The sequence below is a fragment of the Erigeron canadensis genome, chromosome 5 (genome assembly GCF_010389155.1).
Source record: "Erigeron canadensis isolate Cc75 chromosome 5, C_canadensis_v1, whole genome shotgun sequence".
Taxonomy (NCBI): domain Eukaryota; kingdom Viridiplantae; phylum Streptophyta; class Magnoliopsida; order Asterales; family Asteraceae; genus Erigeron; species Erigeron canadensis.
In genome coordinates, this window is record NC_057765.1 from 26,198,153 (window position 1) to 26,213,147 (window position 14,995).

The 14,995-nt window shown below is 32.9% G+C and overlaps 2 protein-coding genes across 2 annotated transcripts; one reads left to right on the top strand and one right to left on the bottom strand.

Moving 5' to 3' along the window:
- The first annotated feature begins 4,462 nt into the window (after positions 1 to 4,462).
- Positions 4,463 to 8,856, top strand: LOC122600058 (BTB/POZ domain-containing protein NPY2-like). Its single transcript, XM_043772709.1, has 4 exons — positions 4,463 to 4,819; positions 5,442 to 5,511; positions 5,627 to 6,793; positions 8,098 to 8,856. The coding sequence occupies exons 1-4, from the start codon at positions 4,755 to 4,757 to the stop codon at positions 8,629 to 8,631; spliced, it is 1,836 nt and encodes a 611-aa protein (XP_043628644.1). The 5' UTR covers positions 4,463 to 4,754; the 3' UTR covers positions 8,632 to 8,856.
- Positions 8,857 to 8,941: 85 nt separating this feature from the next.
- LOC122600150 (QWRF motif-containing protein 2-like) lies at positions 8,942 to 13,829 on the bottom strand. Its single transcript, XM_043772817.1, has 6 exons — positions 12,397 to 13,829; positions 10,304 to 10,423; positions 10,104 to 10,217; positions 9,920 to 10,009; positions 9,451 to 9,558; positions 8,942 to 9,341 (listed from the first exon to the last, which is right to left on the bottom strand). Exons 1-6 carry the CDS (start codon positions 13,807 to 13,809, stop codon positions 9,276 to 9,278), a joined length of 1,911 nt encoding a protein of 636 aa, XP_043628752.1. The 5' UTR covers positions 13,810 to 13,829; the 3' UTR covers positions 8,942 to 9,275.
- Positions 13,830 to 14,995: the final 1,166 nt, after the last annotated feature.

Consider the following 14,995-nt stretch of genomic DNA (forward strand, 5'->3'; position numbering starts at 1 on the left):
TGTCTTTTTCTTGAGTGGAGATGCTGTCTGTTTTGCATCTTTTTAGTTAATCTGGTTCACATTTCTTGATGGGTCCTTCTATGTTATGACTTAAATATTTGTGCATGTGAGGTGCTCTGTTAAAGCCCTTTTTTGTATCAGTTTTGGCATGCCATTTTACCCAATTTACCATATCACCTACTTTTACCATATGTTTTTTATAGATATATACGGATATAGATAACCATTGGTGTGAACATCTTTTTGTGCCAATGCCATATTCAAGTTTCAATAAAATCATCATGCTAACCAAAAAGGGTAAAATAAAAAATCTTTGTACTTGTCACGTTTGCATTATGTATATATACTTTACAAAACAATTTGAATAGTAACGGCCTACGTAGCAAGTTATTATTACCTCACGTTATAACTCATTTCACTATTCGGGTTTAACCGTATTACATCTTGTGTGAGTTTTTTTATTATGGGTTACTTCTTACTTTTTTTCATGTTTTTTTATTTTGGTTCATGCAATCTTGTGTGCCCACACCTATACCACTACCTGTAATTTGCTACATCTCATCACGCTTAAATTATATACTTTATTATAACAAAACAATGTGAATAGAAACCGCCTACATCGCGAGTTACTATCCGCTCACGTTACAACCCGTATCACTATTTAAATTTTGTCATATTGTATCTCGTACGGGTTTTTCTATTACAAATTACTTGTTGGAATTTTTTTTTCACGTTTGTTATTTAATGGGGTCCCTATATTGAGATATTTTTGCAGGATTGGTTCATTTTTAACAGAATCGTTAGTGGGAGTCATCACGTCTGCACGTATCCACCACACGTGGTTTTTTTCACGTTTATTATTCAGTGGGGTCCCTATATTAAGATATTTTTGCAAGATTGGTTCATTATTAACAGAATCGTTAGTAGGTGTCATCAAGTCTACACGTGTCCATCATGTGCAAAGGCAATATTGGGTTTTCACACAACACGGGGGACCATTGTTGCAACTTTTAGCTTCGGCATCACCTCCCTAACTCACGCTTCTGATCCGGCTTGAATTTTCAATTAATATATTGAGGATTTTGTCATATTGCAATCAGTTAGGGTTTTCTAGTATGAGTTATTTCTTTGTTTCTTGCCCACTTTTAAAAAACTTGGACGAGTTAAATTTTGTCTACGTCACGCCTTGTACCACCATTCGGGTTTTGGCATATTGCATCACGTTCGTGTTTTCTAATTTCTACTACCGGTTACTTTTTGTTTCTTTCACACTTTATTCCACTTAGGTCATTGAACTTGTTTGTGACCACATTTCGTATCACTATTCAAAATTTGTCAAATCACACCCCGCTTGAATTCTCGACTAATATATCAAAAAAATTGCCACATTGCATTCGTTCGGGTTTCTATTACGGGTTAATTTTTGGTTTCTTACACACTTATTAACAAAACAAATCTATGACAAAATGATTTTTTATTAAGCGGTTAAAGGTTCAACGCAAATACACTAAAATAACATTGCCGTTACAATAATATGTTTGAAGCCTCGCAACAAGAGGCCGCTGAAATTACTAGTTACATATAATTTTTTTAGTTATCACTATAAAAACCCTTACAACTATAGGTTAAATGTTTCAACACGAATACACTAAAAGAACATTATCCATCCCCATCGGGTATTTAAGTTGCGATCCCCATATCCGTCCCAATCAAGTAACGAGAATCCTCGTTGGGTAATCAGGAATATTTTCTTTAAATAAACAAAAAATCATTGAAGTAGAAAATAACTAAGAAAATTTGTAGTTCAACGTTTTCTTTCTATGTATAAACTAATATCTATGTTAAGTAATCAATAAACAAAGTGTAACGCCTGAAAAATATTAAACAAAAAGCTATAAATTTAAGTGATTCTAATAAATAAATAAAACTTAAAGTGATTCTTATAAATATATATAGTTTTTTCGAGTTTGGGTTCGAATATCGGGGATTTATGGTTAGCCATCCTCGTCCTTATCAAAGATATATATCTATCGAGTACGAAAAATTTTATCATCCCTATTTATATGCTTCGTCTTTTAAGTAGGTAAGCATTTATTAATACTTTATTTATTGATAAAAAAAATATATTTTTAAATAAAATTGAATTGATTGGAAATTTCTTTCTTTGAAGACAGATAAGTGTTCACACTTAACCCATGCAACCCGAATTTCATTTTAAAAAATAGTCTTTTTTATTATTGAGTATAAGTAAAACTGTTTACATTCACTTCTCCCATACAATACGGAAGACCGTATGAATTGGGTATAATCATTACTTTTTTAATGCATTTATGAATAAACGACTTGATTTTTACATTTTTAGCGTTTATAAATAAACAATCTCGAACGTCTAATGTATTTAAAAAAAAAAGAAATTAGAAAATGAGTACGGTTTTGTTTCACAAATTATACACAACGGGGTGAAAAACCACATACAAACTTTTTATATTGAATAAATGATGAACCATATGTTTTTTATGTATTAAAATATTAGTATATAAAGTGTTTTTCATCTAACTTACATGTGAAACAATAACATATCCATATTTCCAAAAGAAATACAAGTTTTACTATATAAAATGAAACTATACATATACTTAAAACTAATATGACAAATATAAATTTTAATGGCTAAGTTTCAACACACTTTTTACTTTCTTCCTTTTTGTTTTTATCCTTATAGTTTTTTATCTTTTACTATTTGCCCTCTTGCACAACTTTAAATGCATGAGGTAGAACACTCTCTTAAAATTTTTAATTTTTAACTTTTGTCAATTATCAAAGCTTTTATTTCCAATTATTTTAAAACCAAATTTTGAGTTCTCATGTTTATATCAAAACTTTCACACGTTTATAATTTTACTTATAAATATTTAGTTTTGATAATTTTTTTCCCATTTGGTTAAATAATTTTAAAAAAGACATTGTATAACATCACCTTCACCAAAGTGCCAATATTTGCATTAATATAATTATTACTTTTATTCTATGTTTTTATACTTCTTATTATTCCTATTATTATTATACGTCATTATTATTGTTGTTATGTGTTTTGTTGCCTTTGTTTATATTTGGATTCGAAGATCTAACATAAAAGTATTTATATTATACTGATTCACTATATATTGCAAGAGAAAAGTGAATATAAGGTTGTCCAACATCTAGGTTTAAATGTGAAACTCATTACATACTTTAATGAATAAATACTCGAGATCTCATGAATTTTATGGATTAAATAATTAATATATGAATTTTCACATCTAAACTAAGATACTCTATAGCCCTATATTACCATTCCCGTGTTGCAAATACAATGACTATTATTAATAATATAAAGGGAGATGGTAATATAAGGCTGTCAGATATTTAAGTTTATGTATAGAACACTAAAATATTAGTATGCAAAAAGTTACGTACCTAAGCTTAGATGTCAGAAAATCTTAAATTTACTTTTCCTTAATATAAACTAGAAGGGTGCCCACGCGTTGCAACGGTAAAGATTTATAATGTGTGAAATGTCGTAATGGTAATACAACCCGTTTAGATTATTTTCTCCCTCGTCGGGTATTTGAAATAGACATTTCTATTTCGAGGGAGCTATCTAGCGCGGATCCGGTTAAGATAACGTATGCTAAACCTCCCGCTGTCGAATCGCGACACGGAGTTTTCAGCGAAATTCACCTTTTAAATAAAATATAAGTCGAAGATTAGATGAAAAAAATAATAAGGTGCAAAAATTAATCATTTTTAATAAGATTGTTAGGGTTATTTAAAGGTAATTTAGGCATATTGAAAAAAATGGTGAGTTTTCTTAAATAAAAGGTCAATTTGTTTAATAAATGGAGGAATAAGAATAAATAAGTATGAAAGAAAGAGTGTGTGTTACTCAAGCCAAACCCTCATAAAAGGACGACTTAAGCTTAGATGATTTTAAATTCACTCCTCCTTAATATAAATAGTAATAGGGAAAGGAAATATGAGACTGTTAGGCACCTAAGTTGGGTAAAAAACCCCTCACATACCTTTTTTTAAATCATAAAAATTATAAGGACCAAACATTTATTCAAAATATTAAAATATTAATATATTAGAGGTTTTTTACACAAGTTGAGTACATAAAAGTCTCATACTTATTTTTTTTTTATATATAGTAATAAATGGAGGAATAAGAATAAATAAGTATGAAAGAAAGAGTGTGTGTTACTGTTGGTTTTGTCTGCTCAGCTGACCGGGTTGCCCCGGGCTCCGTGGGCTTTGCCGGTTAATCAGGGCACACTTTGTTTCTTCATCACACTTCATCTTCAAGTAATCTCATCACATTCACAATATATATATATATATATTTTTTATTACATTTTACATTTATTATATTTTATATGTTTATATATATATATATATTTATCTTTATAGATTTCTCTTTCACACACATAGTCCTGTTTCTTTAAGATTCTCTTTTGTTATAAACAAGTATATATTCATTACCATTTCTAACTTTCTCATTTCTCTCCTTTCATTTCTTGCAACAAAAAGTGTATCCATATATCTTCAAAAGTTGGTTTTGTTTTCTTTTTTCCCAAGTTTTTGTGCTTTTTAAGGTACAAAAATTAACTTAGTAATTGTTTTGGGCCACTCGTGCGTCTGTCAGGATTGAGTACCGTTGTCGTTGTTGTTTAATTGTTAGTTTAAGATAAGAAAAGGAAAAAAAGTGTTTGAAGATGAAGTTTATGAAACTTGGATCCAAACCTGATGATTCATTTCAGACTGATGGTAACAATGTCTGGTAATTATTTCATTTCATTTCGTATTTTCATACCATTTTGCTTTTTATATATTGTTCATTTATTTTTATTGTTGTGTGTTAGTGTGTGATATCAAAAAGTCTTTAAGTGTGGGTCATATGTTTTGTTTGATGTTTGTTACTGTTCAATCTTATTGTTATGTGACCCTTTCTCCTAACTTTTTACTGTTTTGGAACTATTGACAAATTAAGGTTGACCTTATTTGAAATGACCCAAAGATTTCATTTTGGATAAACTGTACTGTAATATGTGTCTAATACTTAATTTTTCTTAAAGTTAAAAAAAAAGAAAGAAATTCTTATTTTTTGTTTTTTGGGTTTGTTTATGTTTTGCTATGATTTTATTTTTAACTTTTTGTTTACATTCTAATCATACACTTAATAATTAAAAAAATAAAAATGGGTAACTGATCCATAAAGACAGAAGTAATGTTGGATCTATATTGCATCTTCTGTTAATATAGATCAGACCCTTAAAATGAACTTTTTAATGGGGTTAAAAAGATAGTAAAAAATGATTTTTTAAAATAATGTAACATATTATGACATATTGATGATAATTATAATTAATTAATATGTAACAAAATACTTATGGTATATGCAGGTATGTGACTTCTGAGTTAGCAACTGATGCCATCATCAATGTAGGAGATTCAAAGTTTTATCTACATAAGGTATGCTGATCTATAAATCGATATAGAATTATCGTAGCTTAGATCTGATAGCATATAACCGAAAAACTTTTGTTTGTGTTCGATTTTCGCTAACAAGTTATCCTTTTTTTTTCAGTTCCCCCTTTTATCCAAATGTGGTCGGTTACAAAAACTAGTAGGAAGCACAACTGAAGAAATCGACATACATGAAATCCCGGGTGGTTCTACAGCGTTTGAAATATGTGCTAAGTTCTGTTATGGTATGACAGTAACCTTGAACGCGTACAATGTTATGTCGACATATTGTGCTGCTGATTATCTTGAAATGTATGAAACAATTGATAAAGGAAATCTTGTTTATAAGATCAGTGTTTTTCTCAACTCGAGCATTTTTAGAAGCTGGAAAGATTCGATTATTGTTCTGCAAACCACTAAATATATGAAATCTTTCTCTGAAGAACCAAAGCTAGTTAACCTTTGTATAAACTCGATAGCTGCAAAAGCATCGGTTGATGTCTCTAAGGTTGACTGGTCTTATACTTATAACCGTAAGAAACTTCCTGAAGAAATAGAACCTGTAGAAGAGATTAGAACCCGAATGGTACCAAAAGATTGGTGGGTCGAGGACTTAGCTGAGCTAGAAATAGGTTTGTATAAACAAGTTCTTGTGAGTATAAAAAGTAAAGGTTTGGTATGTAATGAAGTGATTGGCGAAGCGTTAAGAGCGTTTGCCTTGAGAAGATTACCAGGATTTCACAAGGGTATTGTTCACAGTGGTGATGTTGTAAAAGCTAAATCTGTAGTGGATATTATTGCCTGGTTATTGCCACAAGAGAAAGGCTGCGTTTCGTGTGAATTCTTGCTAAAATTGTTAAAAATGGCAATTTTGGTTGATTCGGGGGAAACTGTGAAAAGGGAGTTGGTTAAAAGGATTGGTCAGCAGTTAGAGGAGGCTAATGTGGAAGATCTTTTGATTCAAGCTAAAGAAGGTGATGGTGAGACAGAAAGCATGATATTTGATGTGAATATAGTCAATCAGATAGTGAAGGAGTTTAATGTTCAAGATCAGAATGGTGACTTTGAAGATGAACATGAGATTCAAGAAACAGGAAGAACGAATGGAGGGATTTTATCTGAAGCTTCAAAGTTAATGGTAGCTAAATTGGTTGATGCTTATTTAGCTGAAATATCAAAAGATCCAAATCTACCTGTTGGGATGTTTGTAGATCTCGCAGAGATGGTGTCGGGTGCCTCTAGAGCTTCTCATGATGGTCTCTATCGAGCCATTGATATGTATCTCAAGGTAAAAATTACTCTGTTGCTTGTACCATATTTCTATTCATTTATGAATCTCAATTTGGGTTGTGTTGTATCTCAAATGGGTCGAAACAAAAAAAAAGTTGTTAAATACGGAAGGGACGAATGGGTTGAAAGTTGTGAAGCGTCAGAATATTATGCCTAAACCATTTTATTCAAATGCATATATAGTTTATTACTAGCTAAGTATCCCGGGTTTAACCCGGGAATAGTAATAAAAGTTTTGTAAAAACATATATTTAATACTTAAGTTGTGACAGTCCAACGGTACTCATAACCTCGTAATATTATATCTTATGTTTCAAATAAATTTAATTAGTTTATAAACCTGTATTATATGCCAAAAGTTTAAAATTATGTTATCATAAAATTAATTATATGATGAAAATATAAAAGTCCCATGTATAAAATATTAGAGTTTTCAAAAGAAAATAAAAAAAAAGACATCAAAAATAACAAAATAAAAATGAAATAAACTTTAATTAGGAAGGTGTTTTTGACATCATAAATAAATTAAATAAAAAAGAACTAATTTTAAGAAAAAATTTGAAGGTGACAAATTAGTTATTTTTGTAAAATGTGATGTCATAACAATTTTATTTTATTTAATATAAAGATTGCATTATATTATTTTTGTAATTATAATTGAAACTTAATTAGTTACACCGACAAATTTTTAAAAAAAAAACAAGAAATTTTTACTAGTCAAGCGATCAATCCACCTCTCATCTTTTCGTGAAGTGTAGGGTTGCAAATAAGCTATGGGGTTTAATATCATCTTGGCTTGGTATTCGATTTGAGTGTTGGACTATTTGGGGGACACTTTTAACATGCAGATTAAAGTCTCTAAGAAAAAGTGTATAGAAAGTATCATTTCTTGCATGGTTTGGGTGATATGGCGGCATAGAAACGAGCTGGTGTTTTCTCTGAGTATTCAAAGAGCCGAATTCCTTTTCGATTCCATTGTGTCTCAATCTTACTTGTGGGTGTCGAGTAGGTGTCGAAAGTTCCATGTGACCCGGGACGATTGGTTTCTTAACCCTCTTCGTGTTTTATAATTTTGTTGTGTTCGGAGGGTTGCTCTTTTGGTTCGTTATGTAATTGTAATTGTACTTGTACTCTGGTTGATGTCTAGTGCTTTGCTAGATACCGACTCCTTTTTATTAATATACTGCCGTTCTAAAAAAAAAACTAACCTGACCCAGCCCGTTTTGAGCTGTATCAAAATCAGGCATTTAAACTTGATAATAATAAAAGTGATTTGCTTATAACTTTGTGCTCCTGATGCAGGCACATCCTGGGATCAGTAAGAGTGAAAGGAAGAGAATATGCAGGCTGATGGATTGCAAGAAGCTTTCAGTAGATGCATGTATGCATGCTGTTCAGAACGAGAGGCTTCCATTGCGTGTGGTGGTGCAAGTTCTCTTCTTTGAGCAAGCTAGAGCTGCAACCTCTTCCGGTAGCAGCACTCCCGATCTTCCCAAATCAATGAAAGCTCTAACTGTCTCCAATGGAAGACCTGCAGCGCACCAAGAAGATGAATGGGATGGTGTTGCAACAGCCGAAGAACTAAAGGCGTTGAAGGATGAGCTAGCAGTGTTAAGAACAAGGCAACATGGCCCTAAGAGCACTGTATCAGACAAGGCTTCGGTTCCTAGAGTCAAAGGATTACTTTCAACTAAGAAACTACTCTCGAAGATTTGGTCAAGCAAAGGTGGAATTAGAGAGAATAGCGGGTCGAGTTCCTCTGAAAGTCTTGGCTCCGCCAATCCTGATGAAACCAAGTCAACCCCTTCAAGAAAAGGGAGATATTCGGTGTCTTAAGCATGCATGGTCAGTAGTATCAATATAGTTTTGAGCAAAAAGAAGAATATGAAGTTGTCTCTAGTCTTGAATACAGGAAAGCACAAGTGTAATAGTCTTTTCGAATTCATTTAGGTAGCTGGGCTTCTTTTGTTAATTAAAGTATGTAATCAATTAGGCATATGGGGTAATAAGTAATAACCCTAGAATTGATGATTGAAATGAAATCGAAAGTCTATTTAAGTAGCTTTCTAAAGTGATCATTTATGCGATACTGAATGCGTTCATGACCTTCAATCATCTGATAATGCATCAAAGAATGTAATGGTACTAGCCTCAAAAATGGTACTACCATTTAATAACAGCAACATAAAATCGCAACAAGCACAAAACTCTCATCATGCTCATTGTGCAAACTTTACCAAATTACAAAAGAACATTAAAAAAAGTGCAATTACACATCCTATATATATACATAGTGTAAGAACCCTAGACTAGTTAGGCACAAACTACATTTTCTCCTTGCAAAGAAAATACACGATAAATTCCCCAAAAGAAAAAGAGAACCGAAAGCTACAAGCCAAAAAGTCAGCTACTTTATTACTTCCGGAATTTCCAATTTTCACTTGATGTAATGTTAGCAGTTTCTTGAATATAGATCAGTTCTACAAATGTGATTTTTTCATGCACTTCGTTTGTAACATATGGGTTCTCAAACTACAATCTTTGACCTGTTAATATCATTTACATAAACATAATTATAAAAAGGAAGATGGGTTGAATTCAAACCAAATAAAAACAGTCAAAATGGCAATAATTTAGAGTTCTTTTTCTCTATACCTTGAGGGCTGCTAACATTGACAATAAACCTTTGCAGAATCTAAGCAAAGTTTGCTCTTTTGCGCACAAATTTGAGAGCTCAGTGACAATTGAATTTGCTTCCTCCACCTGAAAAATCACAATTTTGTCTGACTTAGAGGTTGAGGTTGTTTGAATATGAATTTTTGAAAGTGCTTATGTTATTTTGAATAATGAGACAACCATTTTAGTAAGTCAAGAAATCCTTAAAGTGAACAAATAACATTATTGTGAAGAGGTAAAAAGGAATTCATCTCACGAGAACGGAAGTAAGAGTCTCTCAGGTTTGATTAAAGAAATGCTGAAATGGGTAATTCTATATTGTGTCTTGAAAAAATTGCAGCTAGTATGCATCTGATTATTAACTGATATGGAAACCAGAAGTTGCTAACCCCATATAGCTAACTTGGACCAGTATATAAAGTTTTGACGAAATCAGAAAGAAAACTACCTTTACACAGAGCGAGCATACTGACGAACACACAGCCTGCATCACATCAAGTGCTGAACTTATGATATCTTTCATACTTTGGAGGTCAGCCTGATGAGATCGACACCAACGTAAGCTTTTAAGGATTTGAGAACATACTTAACATTAATGAAAAAGAAAACGGTAAAACAGGAAAAGAACATACTATTGCACCACCAACTGGAAGACGAAGAGTGCTAGCTTTTAAAGCTTCAATTGCTCCAAGCAAAGATATAGAATGATCTTTATCCAAAGCAGCCCAATCTTCGAGAAAAGCAATCTGTATTTGCAGATAATAACAGTTGAGTAAGAGTTAAATGACTATAGAGCAGGTTCTCAGCCATTTAAACCCATGAAAAGCTTTACCTGTTCCTTGAGAATGGTGGCTAACTTGAGTTTTTGCCTCAGCAACTGCAACCTGTGTCTTTTTTTGGTGACTGAGTCACGTAAGTCGGAGATTGTGATCCATGCATTCCAGAGATTTTTCTGCAGAAAGCAAATATTTCGCTCATTAGTCATTAGTTCATCGATTGTGTAGATTAATGACATGATAAACACTAAGATTGGTTCAGAAAATATGGCAGATAGATCTAAGCTGGTGCAACATATAACAAGTTACAAAATAGGATCTATCATTTAAGTTAGGAGTTTCTGCAGTTTCAACAGACTTTGAATGATAGCTAAACTGATTTAAGATTTCCCAAAACTAGGTAATATATACTTTCATGGTTGTCATTGGCTAAAAAGACGAATAATATGCAATTATGCATATCGGTAAATTCAATCAGCAAAAGCAAAGGTGACCACGTAACACAACCTGAGTTGAGCCATGCAACCCACCCATTCTGCTATCTGAATGGCATGCCAACTGCAAAGTGGCCCATGTGACCACGTGGCACAGTAAAAAAAGGCATTAATTATGGCAAAAAAAAACAATTTGATTACAACAATTATCTAAGTCTCTGAATAACGAGATTTACAAAGTTAAATGCCTGTTTGACCCATTCGCTTCTAGGTAACTTTTTATTAATACGCTTGAAATAGAACGCAGCCTGATTCGAAAATTTTATTAGTAAAGAAGTAAGGCTTGCTACTTCTAGTCAAAATGATAAAAAGGTAATGAAGCATTCTTTGGAAAAGGCTTGTTAAAGGCTAAGTAAGAGTCAATCAGAGGACTCTTGGGTTTAGCAACCCTGTTCCGACTAGGGAGATGATATAGTGGTTGCTAAACATCTAGGCGTATTGATATTGATGCAAGGTTTGAAAGCTTTAAGCCTCCTGAATGGAGTATTTGTTAGGCAATCAAATTGGAAGCCTTTGGCGAAAGATTTTAAGAGAAGGTGCAAACAGCCGATGTAATTACTCTTAACAAACTCAGCATGCCAACAATCCATATAGGAATACATAGTACAATGCTAGAATTTCTACCTTCCAGATACCCATAAATTCTCTATCTTTTTCCAGCCATGTTTCCAAAATAAATCATTCTAGTATGCTTGACAGTGACTATTATAGATCCCATAGATAAACATTACATTTACAAAAAGTTCCTGACAATCTAACATAAAGTATGAGCATAAAATATCATGAAAGGTAATGGGATGAAGTAATGGGCGAATTGAACGAAATATCATACTTTTATTATATAGTTGCAAATGGCAACCTGCATGTACTTTCATATCAACTAGCCCACTGCATATACTTTCTTTTCTAATGTTTTCTACTTAATTAGTAGTAAAGTAAATTTTTTCCAAAACAAAGGGGTTAAGTCGGATAGCATTTAAAGACGGAGATAACATCACTAATGCCTTAGTCATCCTTCTTTTTACATAATTAGACCCTTTCCCGAATCTAACTGAAGAGCTTGGAGGTTAAATTTCATATCAATTACGACTATACAACATGATAATACAACACCATGTTCATTTAATAGAACATTTGACAATAACTTGGAGTTAACCAACAACTCTGCAGAAAGAAGATAATGTTTGAGTGCACACCATACGCATTAACAATCACACGTATTACCGTATTTAACATCGTTAATAAAAGAATGAAAAAGTATGTTTGACAGTGATTATGATTGTTGTTATAGATGAGCTCACACGTAAACAATCTGCTATACTCATTATATTGATGGAACATCATGCAATGAAATGTTATGAAGTAATGCCTGAGTAGCACATAATGCAATTGAAGAATGGCACCCCGTATTTACTTTTGCATGTATTCATATTTCCAAAACGAAGGACTAGGTTCTAAAGATGAAAAGAAATCACTAATGCACTTCTCATCCTTCTTTTTTACCATATTTGGCCATCAATTACCAATAATTAACCGTACTGTTATCTCCTTTTGTACAAATTATGATTACGCAACATAACACAATGCAATATTCAAATAAACACAAACGTGTGGATATTCTAAAACAATGTAGCATAGCAACTTAGTGAACATACCTCTGAACTATGCCTCTGCTTCAACAATGTATCTTCAGTTGTAGCATTAATAAACCGCCACTGCAATTGCCGATTGTAAAAAAGCCTCAACAAATGCGCATCAATAATTCGATTCTCACCAACTTTTCCTCTCCTTACATCAACAGCAAAGCTAAGAACCGATGGCGTCTCATTAAAACTAGTACTAATAGTTCCCGCAACTGAATTTCTTCTTGGACTAATCATCCCCCTTGATGGTGAAAATGCACCTGATGATGACATAAACTTACTTGGTGATGCAGGTCTCATCCTATTAGGTGAAGCCATAGTTCTTGGTGAAGATAATGGACTATCACTTGAAAACTTCTTTGCCAAAGCCATCTTTGACGGTGTCACTAGCTTTGAACCAGGACTAGTCGAAAAAGGTGCACCAGGATCCTGCAACCGCCTCATCCTACTATTCGTTTCTTGCCAAAATTTAGCAGACCCAACCATCCCTCTAGGCCCACTATGTGTACGGTTTAGCCCGAAACTTTCTTGAACTCCAGATGTACTACCCGAAGACACACTATCAGTATCAGAAGTAATATCAGATTGCCCCATCGACGAATCATTAACTAAATTCCCATTCACATTTTGTTGAATTACAGAATTACCCAAATCAAGACTAAATCTACCACCATCAATAGATGACCTCCTGCCTTCCAAATTCATAGACTGATGTAAAGCTCTAATCACATTCCCCGATCCAATCATATTACTTTTCTCAACCCCACAATCCAAACTCAAACTTTTAGACAAAACAGTCTGATTCGGCTGCCGGGTTCTAGCAGGCCATCTATGCTGATCAGCTGGTTTCGTATTCTCTCCATGATCCCCTACACCGCAATCCACCTTACTTCTCACAGGAGTCCCTAATCTTTTCCTCTCAGGGGTACCTTTTCTCACATTTGGAGATGGCGGTGTTGCTTTAGTCTTACTAACAGGTAATGAAAACGTTTCCCCTTGAAACGAAACAGACAAACTTCTTGTTGATGTAACCAACAACTTAGTAGCAGCAGACACTTCAACATTATTGGGTTTTAAGTTAAGATCCGGCCGAGCAGATCGTCTCCTGTCTGCAGAAACAGACCGTTTCACCGCAGCCGGAGTAGTCACATTTCTTGAAATTAAGGGTGAAGGAAACCTCCTTGAAGATGTTGGTGTCGGTATATTCGATAAATTTGAATTTAAATTTGAATTTGAATGTGAATTTGAACTTGAAGTTGAAGGCGAAGGAGATAAATATCTTGAGGAAACTTGTCTAGATTTCGGTCTACTTACTGATTTGTTAGGGTTATTATGATTAGTACTAATTCCATTATCTTTTTCAGAAGGTAATAATGGAGGTCTATTTGTTGTGCTTGTTTCAGAAATGGCAGCCACCATTGTCATACAATATATATATATTATATATATATATATATAAAAATATGTATCTATAATGAAATTAAGCAAAATTAAAAACTACCCAGATGAAATCTTGGAAAAAAGATGAAAACTTTACCTCACATTGTCGAATTAAAGATCAAAAAAGCAAAAAAGTTGGCATCTTTTTCCAAGATTTTGAAAGCCCATTAACATAAAGATCTAGAAACACCATTCAGACTTGAAATCCTCAAATGGGTATTTGAAATTTCCCACATTTCTTCAGTTTTTGGAGCAAATTTGATGTTATTTTGTTGTTGGGAAACAAGAAAATAGTAGAAGGAGCGACTGGGGGCCTTCAAGATTCAGAGGGAAGGGGGCCTTTTTGGAGTGGTGAGATTTGGAAAAAAGTGATGGGGGTGAAGAAGAGGTGAGTGGGGTGGGGGAAGGGAAGGGAGTGTGTGTGTGTGTGTTTGGGGTTGTGTGAATCTTGGAGAAAATTTACGCTAAACAAAAATTAAAAATTTATTTACTTTATTACTTTAAATGTTGCAACAAAACAAAACTGATTTGCCACTCTGTCTGTTTCTCTTTATTTAAACTATGGAAAAAACTGTTAGATTTTCCTCTCACAAACTCTTCATGAAAATCATATATGTAAATACAAAATCATTCCCCTCTCAAACTCTTAAAAGTAGGTTGTTACTAAAAACATAATTGTTAACCCGATTATCAGAATTGTCATGAGTAATTTTGGGTAATGACAGGTTTTGTAACTCATCATTTTAATGATCTATATCTATATCTAGATATATACACTTCTATATCATATTATTGAAAAAAATAATATTTTATTTTTCAAAATGTTAAAAAATATGTAATATTTTCACTTAATACCACTTAAAAAATATTCACATTTTCTTTAATACTAATAATTAAATTACACTATCAATTATTTAGAGATTAACCACGGGAAGAGCAACAAACTATCTCATTTGTATACGGTTGTCCATTATACTTTTTTATTGATGAGGTTCACCCACAAACTTTTTTTTGTACACGGTTGACCCATATTACCGGTAATCACCATTTTTAATGACATGACAACCACGTGGACGTTTAATGAAGTTGACATGGATTTACAACGACAAGTTTAACCGCTAAATGACTAATGTACTTTTCCTTTTATACATGGTTGCCCAATGAAATTTTT

What these genes read in the sequence shown, in the direction of transcription:
- LOC122600058 (XM_043772709.1), top strand. Translation starts at nt 4,755, where the DNA reads ATGAAGTTTATGAAACTTGGATCCAAACCTGATGATTCATTTCAGACT. An exon ending in ACTGATGGTAACAATGTCTG is followed by an intron (nt 4,820 to 5,441) that starts GTAATTATTTCA and finishes TGGTATATGCAG; the next exon opens with GTATGTGACTTCTGAGTTAG. An exon ending in CCATTGATATGTATCTCAAG is followed by an intron (nt 6,794 to 8,097) that starts GTAAAAATTACT and finishes CTCCTGATGCAG; the next exon opens with GCACATCCTGGGATCAGTAA.
- LOC122600150 (XM_043772817.1), bottom strand. Translation starts at nt 13,809, where the DNA reads ATGACAATGGTGGCTGCCATTTCTGAAACAAGCACAACAAATAGACCT. An exon ending in TTCCAGTTGGTGGTGCAATA is followed by an intron (nt 10,010 to 10,103) that starts GTATGTTCTTTT and finishes CGATCTCATCAG; the next exon opens with GCTGACCTCCAAAGTATGAA. An exon ending in CAATGTTAGCAGCCCTCAAG is followed by an intron (nt 9,342 to 9,450) that starts GTATAGAGAAAA and finishes TGATATTAACAG; the next exon opens with GTCAAAGATTGTAGTTTGAG.